Below are 27606 nucleotides of genomic sequence, written 5' to 3' on the forward strand. Positions count from 1 at the left end.
CTATTAGGTTAAAAATACGAAATAGAATAAAAGACCTGACTGTCCTTTTTTCCATTTTTCCGCTCAGATCTTCAAAAATCAATACCCCTCCCCCCGTAATTCTTTAAAAATATTCAACTAATCTATTCTTATTCCCTTCTTTTCATCCTTCTCTTTGAAATTTAGGTACTCTTTCTTTTATGTATTCATTTGGGGGGGTCAGGTTTTCCATACTTTCTATTCTGCTGCCATTCTTTTGTCAACATTTCCCAGGGAATTGTTGAGGTGGTTGTCTTGAAACGAGGGGGGAGGGTTTCTAAACTGACAGTGGTCTTTTATGGGTCTTAATATCTTTATTATTCTTATTGTATTTGTTTGTTTTTAGTGTGAGTGGACTAAAATCTGTAACTCCTGAACTACGTCAAGTAACTATGAGGATTCTCAACCTAGACAAACCAGGTGCAGTACAGAGTCAGGGGAGAATGATAACAGCTGGAGGGGTGAGAAGTAGAGTAGGGAATCACTAAATTTTATACAAATTAACACTTCTTGTGGACCAAATAATAAGTTGACCTTTCTTGTATTTTCTGCTTTATTTAGTGGAAACAGTGTCAGTTAAATGTCGTCTTCCTTGGACTTGGCCTTGGCTTCAGGTCAGGATATTGAGAGATTTTAAACTAAACTAATTTAAATATTCTCGTTGTGTTCAAACAGGGGTTTAAATGTGTTGTTTTCTAAGAAGTTTAAAGCTTTCAGGATTACAAATTATTAAAAATGAGACTTCTAAAGCTTCGTTTTAACCGATCAAAAAAAATTCTTCAACTCCAATTTCATAATTTAGAGCCAAGACAAATATGTCGTTATATTTTGGAGACATCAATGATAAAGTTTTAGGGGAGTGATGTTTTTTACGAAACTATACAAATGAACATCACCTAATTTAAGAAATAAAAGAGTAATTAATTACTCTAAATATAAAACCGAAAATCTTAACAGAAACCTCTTTCAAGATAATTTTTTTAATTATTTATTTTTCTAGGCTACCATACAGCTGAAGTGTAAAGTTACGAAGGGAAATATGTTTTGCTAAAATGCAGTTTTAAAGTATTTCACCAATTTTATCAACACAATTGTTGTTAAGAAAAATAGAATCTAACGTTTCTTTGGCTCAGATTTTTTAGAAAACTTTTAGAAAAAAAATTAAATGGACTGTTTTTGCAATTATTAAGGAAACCCTTGATTAGATGGTATCTCAAATTCACAACGGTTCCCCTTAATTCATATAAACTTGAATGCGTATTTCAGCTACAGATAGCATATTAAATGGTCTGAATTGAACCCTTTTCAAGCTAGAAAAGCAAAGATATCTTCCATATTATTGATTAAGGTATAAAGTAACCCGTTGAATTTAGTGAAAACAAAAACTGGAATTTAAACAAATATATTTTGTTTTCTGAAGTACTTATCGGAGATTAATCAGCTGCATAATGGAACTTTCAGCGTTATTCAATATCATCTTAACCAGACTCAGGGATTCATTCATCAATTTAATTATTCATCCTTTCATTTATTCTTTCGTTAATTCATCCTTTTTATGTTTCATTCTTTTATTCATGCATTCATTTATGTTTCAATCTTTTATTCATGCATTCATTTATGTTTCATTCTTTTATTCATGCACTCATTTATGTATCATTCTTTCATGCATTCACCTATGTTTCATTCTTTCATTCATACATTCATTAATGTTTCATTCTTTTATTCATGCATTCATTAATGTTTCATTCTTTTATTCATACATTCATTAATGTTTCATTCTTTTATTCATACATTCAGTAATGTTTCATTCTTTTATTCATGCATTCATTAATGTTTCATTCTTTTATTCATGCATTCATTAATGTTTTATTCTTTTATTCATACATTCATTAATGTTTCATTCTTTTATTCATGCATTCAGTAATGTTTCATTCTTTTATTCATGCATTCAGTAATGTTTCATACTTTTATTCATGCATTCGTTAATGTTTCAATCTTTTATTCATACATTCATTAATGTTTCATTCTTTTATTCATGCATTCATTAATGTTTCATTCTTTTATTCATGCATTCAATTATGTTTCATTCCTTCATTGAAAATTCATATAGTTTTTACTTACAAAATTTCAATCAATTAACGAGCGAAAAATAAATTGATCAATCGATAAACAATTGATCAATTATAAACATTACATTCCGTTCATAAATAGCAGTCGACAATCAACTTGTCGATTATTCAATAAAATATTATTTACTGATGTACAAGAAATAAAATAATCAATTAATTAATTAATCAGTCATTCAGTTAATCAATTAACCAATTAATTATTAGTTATATATAAATCTAAATTATGAATGACTGAATTAGGGAGACCTTGGTATGGGTATATGTATTCAGTTTATCAACTCTTTAAAGGACAAGGTAGGTTTAACACTAGACTTTGTCTTTGTCCTCATAGTGCAAGGAATAAATCCACCAAAAATAAACGACATTTTGTCAAATTCGAAACAAGTATTTTTTGAGAGAAAATCATGAAAAAATTGGCTCAACATTCAACTCTTATTAACTCTTAGTATAAATGTAAATATTTTATCTAATAGTAATAAATGTAACTTTTAAACCTATATTAAAATCTCAACTTATAAGAGAAGCATACAAAAAAAAAACATAGCTTACAACCTTTTCGATTTGGAAGGGAAATAATCTCAACAATGTGGAAAAGACATAAATACAGTGGTTCCCTTAAAAATACGGCTGATGATTTTAAATATTCACATGAACATGACGCGCAATTGTGCAGTGTACACAGACCCATTTCACTCAATAATTGATTTTTTAGCTGCTAGTAAAACTATTTGCTTTAAATACATACATTAATGTTTATTAATGTCATCGTCTAATTCCACAGTTGTGTGGGTCCCACGGTTTGTTTGTTTAAGGATACAGACGACGGTCTTGTGGCAGGGTTTGGAAGTTGTAAGGATGAATTTGGGGTTTTCCTTAGAGATCTTGTATACGAGAATCCAGCTGAAGTCAGGTGATACAACCTGAGTCTACCAAAACTCAATTTTTAGCTAGCAAAATATGAATAATGAATATCTCCATCAACCTTTTATAAACAAAAATTAAAAATGTGCCGTGCTGTATAATCTAAAATGATTTAATAAATTGTGCCATGTTGAATAATCTAAAATGATTTAAATTATGCCGTGCTGTATAGTGTATAATCTTAATTGATTTAAATTGTGCCGTGCTGTATAGTGAATAATCTAAATTGATTTAAATTGTGCCGTGCTGTATAATCTAAAATGATTTAAATTGTGCCGTGCTGTATAGTGTATAATCTAAATTGATTTAAATTGTGCCGTGCTGTATAATCTAAAATGATTTAAATTGTGCTGTATTTAATAATATAAAATGATTTAATTGTGCCGTGTTGAATAATCTAAAATGATTTAAATTGTGCCGTGTTGAATAATCTAAAATGATTTAAATTGTGCCGGTATTTCCGAGAGGATTTATTTTACATAAAAAAGTTCTAAAAATTCGTTTAATACCTTTTTGGGTGAGAACTTAAAATTAATATTTAGTAGAAAAACATGAAAAAAGTTGACACATAAATTAGTTATGGCTTGCTGGAGAGGGACCGAAAATGGAAACAAATTAATGATTTATATCTTGCTGAAGATAGTCCGAAAAATAAAATGTTGACCCATTAATGATTTATGACTTACTGAAGAGGGTCCGAAAATGTTGACAAATTAATGATTTATAGCTTGCTGAAGAGAGTCCGAAAATGTTGACAAATTAATGATTTAGAGCTTGCTGAAGAGAGTCCGAAAATGGTGACAAATTAATGATTAATAGCTTGCTGAAGAGAGTCCGAAAATGTTGACAAATTAATGAGTTATGGCTTGCTGAAGAGGGTCCGAAAATGGTGACAAATCAATGATTTATGGCTTGCTGAAGAGTGTCTAGAAATGGTGACAAATTAATGATTTATGGCTTGCTGAAGAGGGTCCGAAAATGGTGACAAATTAATGATTTATGGCTTGCTGAAGAGAGTTTTAAATGTTGACAAATTAATGATTAATGGCTTGCTGAAAAGGGACCGAAAATGGTGACAAACTAATGATTCATGGCTTACAGAAGCGGGGTCCGAAAACGTTGACACATAAATGATTTATGGCTTGCTGAAATGGGTCCAAAAATGTTGACAAATTTATGATTTATAGCTTGCTGTAGAGAATCCGAAAATGTTGACACATTAATTATTTATGGCTTGCTGAAGATGGTCCGAAAAACTTTATTACTTCTTTTTAGGTTGAATGAGTGAACGTTCATTAGTTCACTAAATGTTCCCATGGTTTTCTAATCTTAAATCTAGATATTTATATGATAATTATTTTTTGTATTTTTTTCAGACTTGGCAATCTTTCTGAACTGCTGGATAAGTTTGAATCTTATAATTCCGCTGCAGCTCAACTTTTCCGTCAGCTTATATCTTCTTCAGGAAAACAAATAGTTTTTCAGCTTTGCGGTCACTCAGAATTTTGAAAGATATACAATATACATTCATGACTAAATAAGGTTCCTATTTTGAGTGCAATGTTCTTGGCACCTTAACGGTTGTCAGATACCAACCATCCTATGGACTTATTTGGTTTGCCAACCACCAGAAGTATCTCATTGACTCTCCCGGCTTGGAAAAGATAGTAGGGGGTTAAAGGTCCGGCATTAGAACGGGTGGGGGATGGTGCTTCCCACGGTCTGGGGGTCCACATTGGTGTCTCTTGCATATTCAATTTCTTTATGTCATTTATGGTCAGAAATGGGTAATATGTTTGAATGTGAATGATTAAGAAACATTTCAATATTCTTATTTTAAATTATTTGTTTTGTTCTGCAGTGGCTGGTAAGGTTTGGTTACTAGCAACAAATCAACCCTTTTTCTTCAGAGCTGCACCAATACTCTTTAATAAGAAAATTATTTCTATCTTACCATCTGAAGGTAGGAAAATTATTAGGGTTAATTTGATTTATCAAGATATATATCCCTAAAAAAGAACTTCACAAATTGTTCTTGAAGAAAATGCGCATTTGTTTTTTAATATTCAGTGGGTTATGCCTGAAAAAGCTGGTAATAAAATTTTAGCTATAAAATAAGGATATCTAAGTAATCCTTGATGGTACAATTGTAAATGGTCCATTTGCTGCCTGGGACACCACTTTAGAAGTATGTTTATTCACCAGAGAACGCAAAATCACATATTTTTTGAGAGTATATGTTCTCCACTCCGAAACTACTTACTTGCGGGTAGTATAACATCTTGTTGGTGGATTTTATTCTTGACTAGGAAATATATATATAGACTCCGCTACAACAGGACATCTTTTAAAAGAAGGTTACACTCACTTGAATTTACGTCTACAGTCCCTTTAAACTCCAGAATATTTCAGATGATTCACTGGAGATGGTTCGGAAGAAGAAAGCTCTGCTGGATAAACTTGAAGAGATAACTCAGGAGGCTCCATGGAAAATGGGGTTTTCAGATATTATGTACAGTGAAACTAACTTTTCAGGTAGGATTTAAAGGGACTGTAAGCATAATATTAAGTGACCCTCCATGAAAAACTGGTACTGTAGTACGGTTCACGACAGTACTCTTGAAAACTTTACCTGATGAACAATGTGGAGGATATTGTAATTTGTCTAGGTTTAAAAGTGTTTAAATCTGTATTTACTATACTTTTTCCCTGCAGTAGAAATGAGCAAGTCACTTTTGCCGCGAAACAACAATTGAAGTTATCTGATTTCAGGAGTATAATCATTGTATAATTATTACTTTATCAGACAATCATTGTAAGGGTACTGTTGTTTATCCGGCATTGCCATATTTGCATGGAGGGTGACTTGAAATTTAAATGATATAAGTCACAAATAACTTTAAGCCAATATAACATCCAATGAGAAGTAGCAGGTGTTATTTTAAAATTTGATACTCAGGAAAAGACGACCTTTTGTGCCTAAACTGTTAATCTGAGGTAATTATTACCTTAGAGAGAAATGTAAAAATTGAAATTTAAGTTACATCTCTTTAATTGTTACGGGTATGGCCAGCTAAATAGGTAACAACTAACATACATACACGCACATTACACACACACACACAACCTGACGCAAACACACATAATATTTAGAAACTGCTTTATTACTTCTATTTTATCAAATGGTAGGTTGTATAATAATAATAATAATAATTTCTTATTTCTATAAGGGATATTTTTACAATGTAAGATTTTTTCTGAAGGTCTTGAAGCCCCTTACTTCGCTATGAAGACTGCTTGGTTCTTCGATGGGCTCGAAGATATCCATAAGTCCAGTCTACTGCTGTATGATGCCATCAAGACAGAATGCCGGAACCGTGGGCACACCTTTGTTCTCCAGGGGAATATGAATTTCTGGTTTGAAAGCTATTTAAAATCTAGAAGAAGGTAAAATAGATTTACAATTATTTCATTTAATTAGATCTTTTTTTAGTGCAGAAAAATCTATGCAAAAATATTTAATCATTTTAACTCTGTAAAGTAAAACAAGAGATTTTATATACAGGGTGAGGGAAAAAAAGTGTGATTTGCGGCGCCTGGTGCAATATTGTACGTTTTTTGTGCATCTCTCCTATATGGTGTTTTTTTCAATATTTTTTGAAAATTTGTAATTTTTTTTGGTACTCCAATGAGCCAAAAGAAAATCCCCGAGCCTTTTTTCTCTCAAAATCAAATTTTCAGAAAAGCAAAAATGTCTATATAAATTATTTCTTTCAAAATCTAAAAATTTTTAAAGATTGAATCAAAGAATTACCAAAAAAACGCATAAATGTAATAAGGAAATTCGCAATTTTAGTTCTAGTCTAATTTTTAAGGAAAAGTTACTTAAATTCTCTTGTTCCTTTCTTCTTAGCATTTTCTAAAGTATTAAATAAATATACTATGGTCAGTTGAAACCTTAACAACCATTAAAAAACAATTTTTCCGTAAAATTTAGACCAGAAGTGAAAATTGCGAATTTTCTAACTACAATTTTTCAAATTTTTTGAGATTCTGTGATCAATCTTTTTAAAATTTTAGATTTCGATAGACAAAATTTATTTAGACATTTTTGTTTTTCTGTACTCTTGATTTTGAGAGAAAAAAAGGTTCGCGGATTTTTTACTGGGCCATTGAAGTACCAAAAAAAATTTCAAAAAATATTGAAAAAATACCATACAGGAGAGTTGCACAAAAAAAGGTACAATTTTGCGCCAGGCGCCGCAAATCACACTTTTATCTTTGACTCATATATATGTTGTCTATAGCTGTCCAAACGGCTGAACCGAATGGGCTGACAGGGGTGTCTTAGGCTAAATTTTTTTTACTTTTTTCTTGAATTTGAACATGAATACAGTCTTTAATGGTTACAGGGGATATGTAGATCACTTCCCCAAAAATTGTGCCTTTATCTTAATGGGATCAGCTTCATGTAAAAATTGAGTGTTACCGCTACAAGGCGATTTTAAAACTGAACTAAACTACATTTATTAGTTTAACAATAATAGTTGATTTCAATTTTTCACAAAAAATCATAACAGTCAAAAAGTAATGGTTTTAGGTAATTAGGCTTTAGAAATTTCAGTTCTAATTACGGCATACTTTCCTATGCTCACAAACCACCAATAGCACGTACAGGGATTGGTCCTGAAAATGAGATGTATTAACAAAGCCGTTTATAGCTAGGAGATAAATCAAGGTAGCTCATCGAGATCAAATAGGAAGCAGTTCATTGCTAAGTGGTCAATCAGGTAGATAGTTTATAGCAAAGGGGTCAATCAGATAGATAGTTCATAGCTAAGGTAAATTAGGTGGATAGTTCATTGCTCAGGTAGCAGTTCAATGCAAAAAGGTCTATTTTGAAAACTCGGTTTTGGCAAGCACACTTTTAAAGTGTAACATGGTATATTTATTTAGTAATATTTTGATTTTTACATATGGCTGTTATTGGCTTACTATTCATCTGACATTTTTTTAGGAACACTTATATGTGTATGGAACTACTTGAGCTTGTGTGCTAAAATTTGTTTTTTTTGAAGGATTTGGGTCACCCTAATATATATATATTATATATTTTTATATTGAATACAACTATTTTATTCCGGGTATAGTAATGTATGTGCTAGATGAAATATATACCTATCTTAAGTATTTTTATAAAAGTTATTTCAGACTTGCTAAAAAAGAAGAAGATCTTGAGGAGATGCCTAGGAATTCTTATGATGCTCTCTTGTTTTTACTGGTAAGACAATATTTGAGACTGTTCATGGGTCGTATTTAATGAAAAAGGGAAGAATAGTTAAACTAGGGAAGTATTACAACATTCGATATGTAGTTTATCAACTTCTCTTCATTCATGGAATCCGACCACCGATATTTAACATTTTTAATCTGGATTGTTTTGAAACTTTTTTCTTCTATCAATTTTTTTTTAACATACTACAGAACAGAACCTATCTTAGACAGACACTAATAAACATCAAATGCAACTTTTTATTTTTTTTCAAGAATTTTGGAAATCCACAAGATGGAAACAAAAAATCGGCGAAATTCTAATTCAATATTATTTAAAAATTCGAAGAAAAATGGTTATATGTTACGTTACATTTAGAAGATAAAAATAAAACAGAATTTAAAAAAATCAAAATCTTTCCTGAACTATCTCAAGGTCCTATACAAATATATATTCCCTTATTTATAGGTCCTGAAAAACAGACCAAAAATATAAAGGTCATTATTATGATTATCATCATTATTTTTATATTATTATTTTTTCTTCTATGATAATTATTTGTGTTTTGCAGTGCAGATGGACCATTCCATTTGTACAGTGTGCGGCCATGATCATACAAACCATAAAGTGTGTGGTCCAAATAGGCTCCCTCCCTTTGAGGCTTACATCCCAGTATTTAGAGGGAGTGTCTGACAGGTCGAGTGACTTATTGGCTACGGACAGATAAGGACTTTTTCAAAATTAATTAATCATAGGAGCACGACGTCCTGATGCAGGAGATTAAAGGAGCTGAGGAGAGGTTTCATCTCATGAGATTCTGGAGAGCTGAGGAGGGAATCTGTTCTCATTTGCAGGATATACTTAAGTCAGTAATTATGGTGTTAGGTATTTTCTCAAAGGCATCTTACCAAGAGCGACTTCCCAAGTGACAATTTTCCCAGCGGCAACTTCCTAAAAGTTTGTTAAGAATTTTTTGGCGCTGCAGGCTGCAATGAGGGCGAGCGCTGCAACTAGGGAAGACTGGAGAAGTTGCCGCTTGGAGAAATGCCTTAGGCGAAGTACGTAACATTACATTGTAATTACCCATTTCGTTAGGAATATTAGAAATATGTATTTCAAATAGGTGAACAATTCCTTTAACAAAATAAGATTAGTAATTAATCTCAGGGAGCCTGATTGGGAGCTTCCTGTGGATCTCGAGGAACCTCAGTTTAAAAGGATACAAGAAGATGAAGATCAGATGAGAGCTGCTGGGTATGTTGGCTGTAGTAGATTAATCTCAGTAAATGCCAGGATACAAGTAGATGTGAGCTGCTAGGTATGTGGACTGTAGTAGATTAATCTCAGTAAATGCCAGGATACAAGTAGATGTGAGCTGCTAGGTATGTGGACTGTAGTAGATTAATCTCAGTAAATGCCAAGATACAAGTAGATAAGATTTTAAGATTATTAGAGACGAGATCTGAAAGAAGCTCCAGCTTGGGCAACCCAGATCGCCGCAGGATGCAAGTATATGTGAGCTGCTAGGTAGATGGACTGTAGTTCCTGTAGTAGATTAGGGTACTGTGTCATGTAAACAGATTTTTTACGAAATCCCAAGATCTCCATTTTTTTTAGATCCCTGTCAGTTTTTTTGCAAGGAATTCTAGCCTGTAGAATTTTTTAAAACAAAGCAGACTTAAAAACCTCTTAGAATAAAATTGAGGGAAAAAAGAGCAGGTTTTCTCAATACTGATTTTTTATTTGATTATTTGTTCGACTTCTGTAGGATTGTTAATAGTTAATTTTATTATGTTTTTACCCATGTAAATGTTTACAAAGAGCGTTCCATATCATAATGGAATTGGACTATCTTTAAGCTCTAACGTTAAAATACTTACAAAATAATAAAAGAATTGCTTGTCAATTTAAAAAAAAACATTATTCTTCACTATTCATTCATTCATTATCACTTCTGATATTTTCATTTTCATATATTGCAGTGCGCACTTTCATTGTTGTTCTTTACATTGTATACACATTACACAACCTTACAGATCGTTTACATTGTATACAACACAACCTTACAGATCGTTTACATTGTATACAACACAACCTTACAGATCATTTAGTCTGAAAATCACAATTCAAAGCTCTGCATGATCCATTATGATGTGTTCCACCCTGTATTATTAGGTGTATCCGGAGTAAGCCAATAACCCTAATCAGTGGTAGAGGAGGTACTGGTAAAACTGAAGTAGTTTCTGCAGTTCTCTCAGCTGCAGAGAAAATGATGCTCTGTGAAGATGCTTCTCTGCTCACAGATGATCTTAACAGCAGCGTTCTCACAAATGATAACAGTACGGATAACCAGACAGATGTAATCACATCTGATGAGGAGGATGCTGATAGCGCGGCTGTGATGTGGAGAAAACATAATCCAGATGTTTTTAAAGATACTGAAAACTCCATTTCCAAGGTTGGATAATCTTTTTTTTCTGTTTTTTTCGCTTCATTTTATGCCAAAACTGTCATTTAAAGATAAGTACATTTTTATAATATCTCTTTTTTTTTAAGTTGATATTTGGGTTTGTGAGCTAAAATTTTTTTTTGTGGAAGTTTTTGGTTGATATTTTGGCCCTTTTATTCCGCATATATATTTGCGGATCCTGATCCTAAGCATATGTTTTTGCGGATCCTGATCCTAAGCATATGTTTTTGCGGATCCTGATCCTAAGCATATGTTTTTGCGGATCCTGATCCTAAGCATATGTTTTTGCGGATCTGCAATGGATCCTGATCCTAAGCAATGAAATTCAGAACTATGGTTTTGATTTAACCCTGTTCTTTAAAATCTTTCAATGGAAATGTGTGATTTTTCATCATTTACATTCTTCCCTATTTTGTTTTTTTTTCGAATTTGAAAATTCACCAATTAATGAATAAAAAGGTTCAACATTGTGTAGTGGTTTCATTTTCATATGTACAGGGTTACCCGCAAAGAATGAAACTTTTCACTTTAAAATTTTTTTTACTTAATTGAAAGTCTATTTTCCAGTTTTTTGGTCGTAATAAAAGACTCAACTTTGTGAGTAACCCTGTTTCTTCAGAAAGTTCATTTAAAAATGAGAGCGTGAGTAATATGAAAAGAATTATTGGTCAAAATGTTGAATGTTTTCCAGGCGGTAGAAAAGACGACTAGTAACGGCCCTATCCTCTACTGTGCACCTACCGGTAAAGCTGCGAGTGTTATTAAAAAGAGAGTTGGGAAAAAGGCATTCACTATTCATCAGGTTTTAAATATATTTAATGAATTATTATTTTGGTATTTTTAATATTAATATATCGATCTACCAATAGATATATCTATTGCTGAATTGATCTAATAATTAATTGATCTGTTGATTGATTGAGTGATTGATTTGATTGATAGATTGACTTATTTATTGATTGATTATCCAGGTTCTAGCTAGTTGGAAGATCTATAAGAGTGGGGATATGTTGGGTGTATGGAAATTTGCTGAAACTAGAATAGTTGCGGTGGATGAGTGTTCTATGGTCTCCCTGGAACTCTTCCATTGGTTGATCAAATACCTGAGGAGTGGAAGCATGCTTCAGAAAATTGTACTCTTAGGTACAGGAGTTTATATATGATTTTTAATGTCATTGGCCTCACAGGGGTAGGGAATAGTTTCGAAGATTATTTTATGGTTACACATGGCTGGCTATATTTTTCTTCCTTTTTTAACACTTTTTTTCTTTCCCCAATTCCATCATAAAGAGAAAATATGTAATTAGTAAATAGAAAACGATGGATATCTCATTCATTCTTGATCAGACAAAGCTTTTATTACTACCTTATTAAATCGAACATACTTGTTTGAAGGGTAATTCGAAATCACGTCAACAGTTCCTTTAAGTTAAACCTTCAGTGATGATTTTATCTCAATTTTCTATTGTCAGGTGATCATCTTCAGCTGCCCTCTGTAGATCCTGGAAATTTTATGGCTGATCTTCATGCAGCTCTCAAACAGAAAGGTAAACTTTCAACCTGTTATGTTCGCCCGCTGGTCATCTGCAGATTTAGTGACTAAATATCAATAAACATAAATCTACAAAGACTTTTTATCTCGGAACACAAATATATAGGGTTATTATAAAACAGAGATCGGAAATATTTAGGGGTATTGTTGTTAATCGTTTGTCATCGTTTTTTAGAAAAAAATTTATAAAACTTGATAGATTTCAAAACTGACTTTTGTAAAAGTTTGCTCTTATAAAACCTAGCAATATCTTTCACCTAACAAAATAAATATGCAAAAATTATTGTTACAACATGTTTTTGCATATAACGTTTGCGAGGATCAAAATTTGACATAGTATAAGATCTTTAGAAAAAACAATTCGAAATACATTTGCTTTTCTTTTAATTTGATTTCAAGTGACATCACTGAAAAGAGTTCCATTCCTGATTCACAACATTAACCTTTAAACCACTATCTCAGCAAACAAAAATTTTTTTTGCTCTCTGAAATCTCAATGATAAAGTTCAATCTTGGTTTCTTTGAAAGTTACTCTTAAATGCATTCGAGAGATTAGGTAGATTTTTAATAAACAAAGATGGAAAAACAAGGATATCTTCCTCATTGTTATTCAAATAAATGGTTTAAATTACCGTTGTAAATAAAGTTGACAGCCCTTTTATTCGCTTTTATCTAGTTTAAGATATACCTATATTATTAGGAATGGTTGTAGAATTAAAAACCAACCACAGATCAGAGGGAAACCTAATATTCAACAATGCAACCAAGATTTCAGAGCAGGGGTGTATATTTTCTTGAAAAATAATTCCTCCCCTTCACCCCCTGTGGAATATCATTTTTTATTTAGGTATGTTTTAAGGTTTTATCCGCTGAAGTGAAAAAAAATTCTTAATGGAAAATTGATAAAGTTTCGGGTAAAAAGTAAAAAATGAATGAAAAAACCTTCCCTTTGATGTCCAATTTAATTTTTTTTGTATAAGTAAACACCCCTGTTTCGGAGCAGAAGATTCCAGAGTTTGATAAGGAAGCAGGCTTTTCGTTAATCATCCCTGGATCTTCTAATTTGTACAAACTTCCACCATTGATTAGAAAAGGAGCTTTTAAACTAGATCCTTCAACAACTAAACCATTAGATACTGTAGTACCGAGGCGGGTAAGAATTTTTAATATTTTTTTCCAATCAATAATAATTTGTATTATATCATATCTGTTCGGTTCCATAGTAGTAAACCTATCGTGTAAGAATTCCGATTATTACACGGTTCAGGAGGAACAATTTTAATATTGTTCGCTTCCTTGCGTTTAAGAATGCTTATTCTTACACTGTAGGTGTAGAATTTTCTTTCTTTAACGCTCAGACTGTATAAGAATAGAAATTATTACACGGTCAGAGCGTGAAAGAATGTATATTCTTACACGCTCCAAGCATTAAAGAATGGAAATTCTTACACTAGTTGAAGAATATTCATTCTTACACGCTCCTTATATTGATCTTTTCAGTATAGATCAATATTGATATTAACTTAATTATTTTGTACTGACAGCATGCACAGGGCAAACTCACCTTTTTCTTTTACATTAATACATGCAAACTTACCTTTTTTAACTTAAAAACAACATGCTTACTTACCTTTTTCTTTTATATCAAAACATGCAAACTTACCTTTTTTACTTTTGTAAAACATGCTCACTTACCTTTTCATGCTCACTTACCTTTTTCGTTTTTTGAAGTATTGATATACCTTAATTCAGAAATATCAATTTGAATCTCAACACTAGTCCTGACAGAAGAGTGGAAATTAACATTTTCTGCCCATTTCCAAAAATATGGACGATGCCTTTAGCCTTACATTAGACACTTTCATCAAACTGCCGAGTCTCAAAGCTTACTGCCCACTGCCTACTTATTATTTTTTTTTTAGTTCATCCTCCTTTCAAACCAAGTTTGGTGAGATTTTGCAAATCTCTGCATACTTGAGATAGTATGGTCAGAGCTTTTCAGTCCGAGTCACCATATCTCGCATAGTTCGAAATGATGAAGTGAAACCACAATCAAAACCAAAAAAAGTATAAAAACTTATCATTGAAATGTTAGTGTCACACTTTTAATGGAGTCTTAGCACTCCATAACAATGAAAACAAACCAGAAAATCTTGCTTTATAAATAAAAGACAAAGATCTTCATCAGTTTATGTCGAACTGATTCTTTATCTCATCTTTTTGGAAGATTTAGGATCTAATATCCAGAAAATGATTTCTTCTATAAATGAAGACACGATATTGTTCAGTAGATTAAGACAATCCACTACTATACCTTCTCTCCATCTAAAAAAACTCAGGGCAAATTAAACATGCTGTATCTAAATGTAGTAACTTAAAAAACGAGCAAAATCATTAGAATTTGGTAAACAAACAAACTAAACTAAGGAAACAAACACACCACATGCATTAATTTCAAATTAAGAACCAATTTTTACTTCTAAAAGGTTTTTTTTTACATTTTAACATTAGAAAAATAAAAAAACAGTGTTAGTCAGAACAAGAGCATAAAACTTATTTGCAACCTTTCATAATGTGAACTGTTCCAACTTGAACTAGTCAGATTTCACCAAAATTATTTTTTAATATAATTTCTTGGGTATGTGCCCATGGAACCTCACAAATATGATATAATATTTAAAATTCAGTGATGGTGATGGACCAAACCTCTGTAGAGTAAAAAAGTAGATGTTAGTTCCACATTTATTGAAAATATATTTCGGTCTGGGTTGACCCTCGTCAGTTCTTGAGATTGTTTCTTTACAAAGATTAAAAACAAATATATAACAGATATAATAATAATCTTATGAGGATAAAAATGTAATAATGGAATTCTTAAACTCGATGAAATAATCTTGATGCATTCTTTAACTCAGGCCTGCGGCCTTCGTTAAAGAATACATCAAGATTAGTTCATCTCGTTTAAGAATTTCCATTATTACATTTTTTTCCTCATAAGATTATCATATTATTTTTTTTTCTAAAATGGAGCGTGTCTTTTATCTATGTTTTTTATAATTTGTACTGTATAATATCAATTTAAAATTGCGTTTCTGCTGCAGACATATATCTGTAGCGAAGTCGTGATTTTCTTGCTTTCAAACCTGTTTATTTTTTAAGCGCTAAACTTCATGAATCATCAATTAAGTTACTGATTCTCATTTGAATATTTTATCAAGTGAAATTTTTCCCAAACCACAAGACAATTTCTCTAATGTAAATGAATGAATGCTTGTGGAATTGCCATTTTGTTGGATGCCTCATTGGAAAATATTTTTTTGAGTAATACCTTGAAGAAATTACTCCTAAAAATTTAGATCAACTCCTCCTACCAAGTTATTTCCAGGGTCGTGAAGGATTGGGAGTAGAGAGAAGAGAACTGTACTGGGCTCTTCTTAGAGATAATCAGCTGAGGTTCAATATCAAAGATGATGAAAAATCTCAAATAATATCATTTATCAACAGGAATAGTCAAACATTTGAGAACTGGGACTTAGTAGTTTAAAGGAGACTTAAAGCAATACTTTTGATCCAAATTTGGGTTTTGGAAGTAAAAGGTTTTTTTTACAGTTTTTGTTGATATTTTACCCATTGGAGCCGGATCCGTGGATCCGGATATTATTACGGATCCGGATGATTTCTTTATTTTCAAAAGCTTCCTTCCCTCTTAACTTTAACAATATATTAAGTGGCCGTACTCAGGAATTTTTCCAAGGGGGGAGCTGAAAGTTTTTTTTCTTTCCAGGGGGGGCTCAGCACCTGTTGGTCCTTTTGAGCCTGAAAACCCCTGGAAGCTATAGATTTTACTGATCCTGTTTAAGCCTTTGGATATATTAATTTTGTTTGGTTATGCCCAGACATTTTTTACTTTTTTTAGTCTTTAGATAATTTTCCTCGTCAATTAAATTTTTCCTATAATATTTGACTTCTTGCTGACTCTAGGGATTGTGAAAGCTTAAACCAGTTTGGTTGTTTTGTATACAACAAACATACTATGTACGAGCTGACAAAGGAAATCAAAATAAATTTATTATGACCACGACCCAGTACCTGTACTGTCTTTATGCATTGTTTTTGGCTGTACGGTGTACACTACACTGTATATTGAAACAAGTACTGCTAGAAATAAGTCACTTCAGCATTGATTGTTTGTTTTTTTCAGCAACTTAAGTACTTGTTTTTTTCTTGTCAAAAATAATAAAACGTTATTCTGAATTAGAAGTGGAAAAAACAATTTCATATCCGAGATAAAGTGATGTGCACAAAAAACGCCGACATTAGGTAAAGATATAACAGGGTTGAATATTTTTCAGAAATGATTTTTAATGATGGGAGGGGGGAATTAGACATAAACAGGCAACTTTTTTCATTCTTTTTATTTACTTTTTACCGAAAAATTCATTTATTTTCTCTAAATCAGCGCAAAAAATATGTGCGCAAGCATATATACAATATAAATCCCCCATCCTCTAGATTAGACTCTAATCACTAGAGTAAGCCTAATTTCAAGTGACCCTTCAAGCAAAGATTTACAACGGTACTGGTTGAGGTTTTAAGGTTACTTTTGTAAATCGGGCCGTGCCATCTTTACATTTTGGGTCACTTGAAATTACGCTTACAGTCCCTTAAGATCCAACATCAAAAATGTTTGCTGACTTTTAACCGAATCTATTTTGGAGACTTCATTTATCATTAAGAACAGGGGCGTATTTAGAGGTTTGTCAAGGGGGGGGGGGATCAACCGACGCTGTTTCAAAGGGGGACAGGGCACTTCACCCTCCCCCCATATATGCCTTTGATTAACTATATTAAACTTTTATCAGCGTTTATGAGCCTGAGGATAAATCAGAAGACGAAGATAATATAAAATCTTGTATTCTTGAAGAAATAAACGATGGAATCTACAAAGAACCAAATTTAGGTACTGTCAAAACTCCAGAAAACTCTGAATTAGTCGGCTTTTAAACTCAAGTTTTGACTTTTAATAGTCCAATGATCATGAGGCAGCGATCGTGCAGTGTAAACAGGCCCATTAAGTGAGCTAATAACTTACTAGTAAAGCTATTTGCTTTTAAAAACATCAAATGCACTTCAATATTGCTTTAATGTCGTCTTCCTATAGTTTCCTTGTGATCGCTGCACCTCCACAATTCCCCCTTCCATTTAAAAAACTTGTTCCACAGTTAATGTTGGATATTAAATGTTGTGGTTTTTCAAAGACCAAAATGAAAATAACAATGGAGTTTTATTAATTTTAAAAATATGCACACAAGTAATATGCCATTTATTTCTAGTTCTCCGTGAGAGAAAGGAGAGATTAATGAATGGTAGCCTGTACAAGATTAGAGCAGTTGTAAAGAAGTCTGTCAAACTACAAAAAGAGGAACAACAAGAATTGCAGGTAGAAGCTCTTTAACATGTTGAGGATATTTGGATCACCAGAGCTGAAAACTTTGGAATTGTGGATATAGAGATTGGAGCTTGATTGTCTATTTTTCTTAATATCAAGACTAACCCAATCTAGTACTTTTATCCTAAAGAGTGTAAAAAATTCCACCAACCAGAGTCGCGTATATGAAGCCGATAAATTAAAATTTTGCGCGCCATTTATAGTTATATACAGAAACGGGAGGGACTCTCTATTTTAAATAGCCGGTTTTTGATTTCTCTCTACTATATCCAAGTAAGAACGATTTAAGAAGAAAATCAAAAGTGTGTCCAATGGATATTAGATTAAGTAATCGGGATTAAGAATATCTCATTATAAAGTTTTCAGCTCAGATCTATTAGATCTATTACACAGTACACACATAAAGGTAAGCCCTAAAACTGTGGAATAGTTAGACAACTGTTTTACTCAAATTATAATTTTAACTAGTAATTAAGTAAACGCACAAACCACTTATTCATTAATTTAAAATTTGGTTTTGATGATGGACCAAACCTCGAAGAGTTAAGAAAGTAGGTCCACATTTTATTGAAAATATAATTTGGTCTGGGTTGACCCTCGTTAGTTTCAACGATATAATAACCATCAAAATCAATAATTTACAAAAAATGTTAAACAACCGCGTTTAAAAATAAACAAACAAATAAGATTTTAAAAAAATTGATGTAGGCTGAAGGAGACGACCCTGGAGCCAATCTAAGCTCTGCTGGTTCTCTACAAGAAGGAAAACGAGGAGGAGGTGAAGGAGGAGGAGGGGAAGGAGGAGGAAGGGAGGAAGAGGAGAGGAGTATGGTTACTGAGTACTATGTACTTGATGATCTAGCAGGAGATATTGTCAGAGCAAACAAGGATATGCTTAGGTAAATTGACAAGGGAAAGTTGTTTATCTCTTAAGATTTTACTTTAGATCGTTTTTAAACAAATCCCAACCCTACTCTCTAGCACTAGAATTATATAATTTTCTTCTCAATATATTTCGCCAAAAACTTTGGCATCATCAGGAGTTAGTCCTATAATATAACAGATATAAGCAAAAAATAAAAATAAAAAATACAAACACAGCAACTATAATAAATACAGAAGAGAACAAAAATAAAAATCTTTTTTATTGTATTTTATCTTAAGATACGTTTAATCCAAATATTTATTTATTTTCCCTAATTTTCGCAAATATACATAATTTCTGGGGGAAAAATGATTTTCAAATTAAAGGGGGGGGAGATTTTTGTAAGAAAATGTACAACCATGTTGATAGAAATTTAAATCTTTTCTGTGAAATCCCTTAGTCAAAGTTATCCCTGCGGGTTATGATCACCACGGAATATCAAAGAGGAATTTATTTTATCCGTTGATGTGCACAAGATGAAGAAGTTATGGCCTCTGATCAAATTTACTTATTCCCTTTCATCCTGTGTAGCACAATTTAGTAAATGCTATTAGCATAGGTTTACTTTAAAAGACATATTTTTATTGTTATCTTTTGAATATGGAAAACTGAATTATATTTTAGCAAGAAGTGCAAGCTGAGTCATGCTTGGGCATTGTCAATTCATAAATTTCAAGGTGAAAAGATTCTGAATATTTTGCTAAATTTTATCAAAAATAATTGAATCACAATCAATAATCATATTTCCAAGGTAGCGAAGCTGACACTATTGTATACGCTTTGTCTGGTAGTCCCTATGAAACATGGCAGCATGTGTACACTGCTGTAACACGTGGTAAAAAGAATGTCGTCATCCTTGGATCATTCAAGGAACTTCAAGATGCTATAAGGTAAAATTTGACCCATAATTATGGCTTAATCTTACTACTTAACGAAGAAAAACTAATCAACAGACTTTTAACACTTATAACTTAATTAATTACTTTACCCAAAACTTCCCAATAAATTGAAATGTAAACTTTATCACATTTCATAAATTAAAATTTCTAGACGACGACCTCCTCTTCGCCAAACTGCATTGAAAGAGAAAGTAAAGAGTCTTCTAATCAAGGTATAATTTACAAGTTAGAAATCTTGATACCCAGAGGTCGCTATTTAAATATTAACAACATGAATAAAAAATTATAGTAAACCATGATGCCATTCATTTATTTCAACACCATAAAGAAGAAATATTATCTGAAATAAAATAAATCTTTTTTACGATTATTTATTATAATATCCATTATTTAGGTTGAAAAGGAAAAGAGAGAAAAACTGATGAATCTTGACTCTAATATGACAAAGGAAAACATTATTGTTCAGTTTAATCTTAAAAATATTTAAATTCTTATTACAGTAAAGGGACCTTTCCTGTTATTTTACACGACTCTGTATTTATAGAGTGCACACTGCACACCAGGGTGACCCAAATCACCCTTTAAAAAAAAACAAAGCTCAAGTAGTTCCATACACATAAAAGTGTTCCTAAAAAAATGTCAGATGAATCGGAAGCCAATAACACCTACATGTAAAAATCAAAATATTGCTGAATAAATATACCATGTTACACTGTAAAAGTGTGCTCGCCAAAAGCCGAGTTTTCAAATTAGACCTATTAATGTTGAACTGCTACCTGAGCAATGAACTATCCACCTAATTCACCTTAGCTATGAACTATCTATCTGATTGACCTTCTAAATATGAACTGATTTCTGATTTATCTTCTAGCTATAAACTATATACCAGATTGAACCACTAGTTGTTAACTTTCTACCTCCTAGCTATTAAATGATATCTAATTGACTTCCCAGTTATGAACAGTTACCTGATTGACTCACTAGCTATAAACTGCTACTTTATTGACCCCCTAGATATAAATTGTATTCCTTGTTGACCCTCCTAGCTATAAACTTCTACCTGCAGGGAATATTTTATTACCCTTCAACATACTTAGAGCTTCATTAAATCAGGCAGGGAATATAGCATTTCCCTCAAACATACTTAGAGCTTCAATAAATCAGGCAGGGAATATATCATTACCCTTTAACATACTTAGAGCTTCAATAAATCAGGCAGGGAATATATCATTACCCTTTAACATACCTAATAGCTTTAGATCTCTTTATCATGTGAATTGAAGTATTATGCATTAAATTAAGAAATAGCGAAAATGTCAGGGGTGTCATAGTATCAAATCTTGAAGTTTTGCTGTCTCTGTATGCTGACGACTGCTCTATATTTCTTAATTATGATTCAAACAATGTATATGCTGTCATTGATATTCTCGATGAATTTTACTCTGTGTCCGACTTAAAAATACAGAATCAAAAGACACAATGTGTAATTTTTGGAAAGATCCAGAAATGAATTACAAATTATGTGATGACTTAAACCTTAGATAAGACCAAAACTTTTAACTTCTGGGAGTCGAATTTGATGGGATGTTAAGTAACATGGATCAAAACGTTGTTTTCCAAGAAACATTTTAGTTGTTTTGACTTAAAACCTAATGGCCCTTTTCAGCAGTGTACGTGACAAGTCCTATTCACAACAGTACCTCTAAGAATGCCACGTAAATTAAAATTCGTTTCCGTTTATTAGATTATAAAGTTGAACAAATTTATATCTAATATTTTTTCCGGCATCTTCATTTTAAGATTCATGAATGGAAGACCACATTTATAAAAGCTCATAAGGTGTATTTCTTGTATATACTCTTTGTTATTTATTAATTGTTGGAAATCAAAGGCAATGCCTCATTCGTCTCTTCATTCTTAAATGATAACATTGCTGTTTAACTGACAATACTGTTTTTATTAGAGCCAAGGAAATAGGAACAAATCTCCAATACTACAATATATAGTGCCCAGGTAGCATTGTTTTACTAGAGCCAAGAAATTTGAAATATTTAGTGCCCAGGTAACATAGTTTTACTCGAGCCAAGGAAATAGGAACAAATCTCCAATACGACAAGCCCAGGTAACATAGTTTTACTAGAGCCAAGAAATTAGAAATATATCTCCAATACGACAATATTCAGTGTCCAGGTAACATAGTTTTACTAGAGCAAACAAATTAGAAATATATCTCCAATACGACAATATTCAGTGTCCAGGTAACATAGTTTTACTAGAGCAAACAAATTAGAAATATATCTCCAATACGACAATATTCAGTGCCCAGGTAACATAGTTTTACTAGAGCCAAGGAAATAGGAATAAATCTCCAATACGACAATATTTAGTTTCCAGGTAACATATTTTTACCATTAAATTTCTAAAATGATTCCATATTCTTTAATTAGAGCAGGAAGATAGTAAACTTTATTCTTGTTAATCAAAAAAAAAATTTAATTTTTCTCCTGCGGCTTATGCCTATTATTGCATCTTTTCCAGAAGTAAGTCACAGATTTACCATGAATTAATGTTAGCTTTTCATTTTTTATTAGATTTTTTAAAATCACATCTTTTTAGAGATTCGAATGAGATGCTCCTACCATCTCCATCTAAACTAATAGCAAGGCTATCAATGTCAACTTCAAACCCTATAACCTCCGGAGAGCCTCAAAACTCAGCCTCTAACTCCTCCATCCCTTCGAGGCCACTCCTTAATCCTAGATCATTAATTCCATCTGTGATAGTAACTCATGACTGTGATTTGAATCCAATCTTAGTTGAATCTTTCGACGATACCGACGGTTTTAATGAGGCCATCTCTCAGATTCCCACAGAGATTCCTCAGGTAAAATATATTTTTGTATTTATCAACACTAGGCTTTTAGGCCACTTCGCGCTCATCTTCTATTTTAATTGTAAACATTTTTTATACATTGTAAAACAAATGCAACCTGATTGCATTAACCTTGGATATTTCAAACTTAAATTATTTGATTTAACATAATTTATAGTTTGAACTATCTAAGGTCTACGACATTGGGTTGCATAGATATTGGGATTAGGAAATCAGTGTTTGTGGCAAAGAATTAATTCCGTTAAGGTTTAGGTGAAACGTGAATTAGCAAAATGGACGATATAATCTCAAAGCCAAGCCAATTCAATAGCACAATCATAAGTCCTTTATAAGCCCAATTTTAATATTTTAGGAATATCAAATGTCTGTTGAAAAATCTCCAGTTAAGCGTAAAAATGAATCCAGACCGTTGATAAAAACACCACCAAAACTTTCCAGGTAATTCCGAGGTTAAAGGGACTGTTGGCATAATTTTAAGTGACCCTTCAGGCAAAGGTCACAACGGAACCCTTGAAACCTTTTTCTGATCAATAATTTGAAAAATATTGTGGTTTTTCTAGGGTTAATACAGAAAATTCTTATATGTGTTCTTGCAGTAAAAATTTGCAAGTTACTTTTGTGGAGAAACAAGAATTAAGAATATACAGTTTTCCAAGTTATAAATTTGAATGTCTAATTCATACTTTATCAGACAAAGCTTTAAGGGTACATTTGTGAATCGGGCATTGCCATTCTTGCATAGAGGGTCACTTAAAATCACATTTGCAGCCACCCCGTGCATGGATAGAAAGTAGACTTTTGTTTGCACTGGTACACGAGTAACGGTCACCTAAAGTTTTTAACTATTTGTGTTAACTTTGCCGCAAATTTCTTGTCTATTAATAAATTTAGGTTCAATTGCAATCATTTAAACCGTTTTTAAACTAATAGAACATTTTTTCCATTTTAAGATTGCTTTTAGACTTTTTTTACATCTATTGAAAAGAAACAAGACCTTTTAATCATACTGTGGCAAAAAAAAATAATCTTTAACACAGGGGTCCAAATAATTCCATCTAATACGATCCCAAATGTTAATTGATTGATATTAGGGGCAGAAATTAACCATGGTATTGTTGTAAACAATTGGAAATATGATGTCAGAATGTATACTGCAAGGGGGTGTTTATTTTTCTGTATATCATAATTTGTCTCTTATATTGATTACTAATATTTACATCTTTTAGCACCCCAAATGCCGTACACATTTCTGAGGTGTAGTACACGAACACTAAAACTTGCCAAAGTTGACAATGACACAGAAAGTGTATTTGTATGCTCCTAAATGTACTTTTAATCCCGATTTCATTGTTAAACTTAACCATTAAGACAAATGATTCTGACAACATTATTAATTTATTTAACATTAATAATAATTATTACGAATATATCATCTCAAGGAATAATAATATTTAGCACTAATATTGGTTCAAAATTGAGGCTAAGCTAGCCAGCACTTTTTTGGGTTCACCCGGTAAATACAGATTTTTATTTAAGGGTTGGTTTGTTGAGTGGGAAACGTATTGCTGAGAATAGTCCTGCATCATACCTCAACCAGTGCCAGGTAAATCTAATAGTTTATCAAGAGGCTGAGCTAAACCTAAATTAAAGTGACCTTTCATGTAAAGCTGGCATTGTCCGATTTACAACGGCACCCTTAAAACTTTAACTGATCAAGTATGAAGGAGATATGCATGTTTTCATTTGTGGTTTCTCTGCAGTGTAGAAAATCACAGAAACACCTCATTCCTCTTTCATCGTTTTTTGATCAGATTAAGGTTTCTTGGGAATTACCTCATTCCTCTTTCATCGTTTTTTGATCAGATTAAGGTTTCTAGGGAATTGCTGTAAATCGGGCTTTTTATCTTTGTATGTAGGGTCTCTCCTTACCTTACACTTTACAGTCCCTTTAAATCATTCATTCATTCAAATTCATCAGACCAACGATTTTCTTCGTTCAGACCACACAATACACATGCTTTTTTATTAAGACTGATAGTCCTGCAACCTACACTTCAAGCCGAGCAGGTCCTCGTGATAGGACGCAGGACACAACTAATCAGGAAATGGTAAGGCAGGAGGACATAATCAGGACACAGGATACAACAAGTCAGGAATTGGTAAGGCAGCAGGACACAATTATGAATTAGGACACAGGATACAACTAATCAGGAAATGGTAAGGCAGCAGGACTCAATCAGGACACAGGATACAACTAATCAGGAAATGGTAAGGCAGCAGGACACAATTAGGACGCAGGATACAACTAATCAGGAAATGGTAAGGCAGGAGGACACAATTAGGACACAGGATACAACTAATCAGGAATAGGTAAGGCAGCAGGACACAATTAGGACGCAGGATACAACTAATCATGAAATGGTAAGGCAGGAGGACACAATTATGACGCAGGATACAACTAATCATGAAATGGTAAGGCAGCAGGACACAATTAGGACGCAGGATTCAACTTTTCAGGAAATGGAAGAAAAAAATCTACAATCGAAAACCTTTAGATCTGGAGGAAAATTTATCTTGACTTCTTTTTGTTTTAAAATATTTGTTACCATTTGAAGGAATAAAATTTAATCAAATATTTAAACAAAGGAACTGAGTTTTTGTCACACACTCTGTTTTTATAGTACTTATATCTTTGCAACCCAATGTCGTAGACCTTTGCTATTTAATACTATGATTTCTGTTCGATCAAATAGCCTAAGTTTGAAATTGAAATATCAAAGGTTTTCACCATCAGGTTCTTAAAATACAGGGATTGGAAATTTTGAGTTTGTCGCAAAAACTCAATTCCTTAAGGATCTATATTCTATGTATAAGTACATATTTATTTTTTATGTATTTTAATATTTTTAATATTTTAGGTAGACTATAGTGGTGTTCTTTTTGAAGACTTTGATTCCGAGGAAGAACAGATTTTTAGCCAAGCTGCTGATAGTGCTGAAGCAGCTTCTGGTTCAGGCTTCTGACAGTGAAGAAGCAGCTATCAGTGCAAACTACTGACAGCGCTGAAGCAGCTTCGAATTAAGGCTGCTGACAGATTGAAAGTTGATTTTATTCCAGGCTCCTGACATTCCAGAAGCAGCTTCCAACTTAGATGCGGACAGTGCTGAAGTATCTTCTTGGTCAGACTGCTAATTGTGCAGAAGCTGCTGACAAATTAGAAGCAGCTTCTGGCTCAGCTGCTGACTGTGTTGAAGCAGTTTCTAATGCAGGCTGCTGAGAGTCTAAAAGCAGATTTTAATGCACTGAAGCAGCTTCTGGCTTAGCTTCCAACATTGTAAAAGCATCTTCAATGGCAAGGATTTTTGTAAACGACAAACCAGTGAATAGAATCTAAAAAATTCCTTGTTGTATTTGTATACTTTTTAATCTTATCAAACTTTAAGACTAGTACAATAAAAAGCTCTAGCAATGAAGTATCTTTAGAAAAACTACGTTTCTTATATAATAACAATAAAAACGCAAGGAGAAATAAGTGTTAAGTGTTAAATCTGTTTTGTTTGACAGATTCAAGATCTCGCATTTTTTTTGGTTCTGTTAGTCACATGGAACCTTTGTTTACAAACCAGACTCAATAGTATTTTTCCGACAAATGTACCTACGTCCTACAGGGTTACTCATAAAGAATGAATGACAACCTGCCCCGGGCCCAGGAGGAGTTTCACAATCTAAAATGTAAGAGCATTTTGGATCTACTTCTGTTTTTAATGAGAGATTGAAGTTTGCAGCAGCATATTTGGTCCCCTCCGCTGTAGCGCAGCGAAGGCCACCGGAGGGAAATTATTTACAATGGAGGGAATACACATTTTTTATTGAATGCTTTTAACTCCATCGGAGCATGGTAATTTTCACTCCGCACACTAATAACCCCACCGGAGGGATGGTAATTAACACTCAAGAATTTAATTACGAAACTTGCGATGGAGTATATGGTGTCCTGACTGTTAATTACCATCCCTCCGAAGGAGTTTGTAAGTTAGTAGGGGGGGCTAACAAAATGTTTAGTTGCGCGCCTGATATTTGGGCACTATTTATGATAATTACTAAACACTTCTCATCTTTGGGAAATCTATAATGCCAGTGTCGAAAAAAAATTTATTTAAACTTAAAACGCAAGTTTTAAAAACCTCCTGTTCACGTTTTCATTATCGTTTCGTAATGAAAAATTCGTTTATTAAAAACGGTCGTTTTAAAAAACAAAAAGTTTTTGTAAAACTCGTCGTTTCGTAGAGACCATTAACGACGACCCGTTGTAATTATCATTGAGTAGTTCTAAGAAAATATCAAGAAGTTTTAGCTCCCCCACAACTGTTTAACTTCATGGAAGACGACATTCAATAAAGTATTTTTTTTTCAAAAACGATAGTTTTTTAACCTTTCGTTAACGATCGTTAATGACGACCCTTCTTTCACGATCTTAAACATAATTTTCAATAAACGTTTTTTTTCAAAACTATTGTATTTTCAAAACGATCGTTTTTTTAAAAAACAATCGTATAAAAAAAACTGTCGCAAATCGTATTTATGAAAACGATTATTTTCAAAAAAGATCGTTATTCGTTTTCTAAAAGTTCAAAACGAGTGGGTTGTTTTTAAAAACGATCGTTTTTTTCCGAAAACGAAACGAACGTTTGTGAAAACGATTGAAAAACTAATCAAAAACGATCGTTTATCGAATGATTAACAAACCTAATTGCCTGAATTTCTATAAACGCTACGTCGTTTTTAACAGATAGTAGTAAGATTAGTAGCAAACACCTTCGAATATTTTTCGACGCAAGCCTTTACCCCCTTTCATTTTTCGCGAAAACTCACTTCAATGGAAAGAGTTTAATGAGCAATTTGGTATTACTTTTTATTTTGGATTACTTAATTTAATGATATTAATCTTTTACTTATGTAATAATTTTTTTTATAGATTGAAGTAGAACAAAATATGAAAGGATGCAAAAATTTGAAGCTTTTGAAATAGTTAATTTTGTAATACTTAGTTTTGAAATAGTAAATTTTAAAATAGTTAA

General features: G+C 32.5%; 1 protein-coding gene across 1 annotated transcript in view; it reads left to right on the forward strand.

Moving 5' to 3' along the window:
• Positions 1–26002, forward strand: part of LOC111707100 (DNA helicase B) — a 30116-nt gene extending 4114 nt beyond the window's left edge. Inside the window, exons 4-38 of the mRNA XM_023480098.1 lie at positions 365–438; positions 580–632; positions 1019–1051; positions 1439–1510; positions 2388–2441; positions 2960–3057; positions 4445–4533; positions 4930–5031; positions 5481–5603; positions 6332–6515; positions 8280–8349; positions 9096–9205; positions 9508–9594; positions 10516–10798; positions 11502–11612; positions 11782–11953; positions 12283–12357; positions 13063–13142; positions 13366–13515; positions 15748–15866; positions 16344–16413; positions 16621–16682; positions 17225–17322; positions 17696–17802; positions 18520–18710; positions 19361–19413; positions 19488–19626; positions 19787–19847; positions 20030–20083; positions 21599–21648; positions 22252–22519; positions 22881–22966; positions 24065–24131; positions 24559–24636; positions 25447–26002. Coding sequence (XP_023335866.1) covers positions 365–438; positions 580–632; positions 1019–1051; positions 1439–1510; positions 2388–2441; positions 2960–3057; positions 4445–4533; positions 4930–5031; positions 5481–5603; positions 6332–6515; positions 8280–8349; positions 9096–9205; positions 9508–9594; positions 10516–10798; positions 11502–11612; positions 11782–11953; positions 12283–12357; positions 13063–13142; positions 13366–13515; positions 15748–15866; positions 16344–16413; positions 16621–16682; positions 17225–17322; positions 17696–17802; positions 18520–18710; positions 19361–19413; positions 19488–19626; positions 19787–19847; positions 20030–20083; positions 21599–21648; positions 22252–22519; positions 22881–22966; positions 24065–24131; positions 24559–24636; positions 25447–25551 — 3628 coding nt within the window. The 3' untranslated portion in view covers positions 25552–26002. The remainder of the gene's footprint in view (positions 1–364; positions 439–579; positions 633–1018; positions 1052–1438; positions 1511–2387; positions 2442–2959; positions 3058–4444; positions 4534–4929; positions 5032–5480; positions 5604–6331; positions 6516–8279; positions 8350–9095; positions 9206–9507; positions 9595–10515; positions 10799–11501; positions 11613–11781; positions 11954–12282; positions 12358–13062; positions 13143–13365; positions 13516–15747; positions 15867–16343; positions 16414–16620; positions 16683–17224; positions 17323–17695; positions 17803–18519; positions 18711–19360; positions 19414–19487; positions 19627–19786; positions 19848–20029; positions 20084–21598; positions 21649–22251; positions 22520–22880; positions 22967–24064; positions 24132–24558; positions 24637–25446) is intronic.
• Positions 26003–27606: the final 1604 nt, after the last annotated feature.

The sequence above is a fragment of the Eurytemora carolleeae genome, unplaced genomic scaffold, assembly GCF_000591075.1.
Source record: "Eurytemora carolleeae unplaced genomic scaffold, Eaff_2.0 scaffold155, whole genome shotgun sequence".
Taxonomy (NCBI): domain Eukaryota; kingdom Metazoa; phylum Arthropoda; class Copepoda; order Calanoida; family Temoridae; genus Eurytemora; species Eurytemora carolleeae.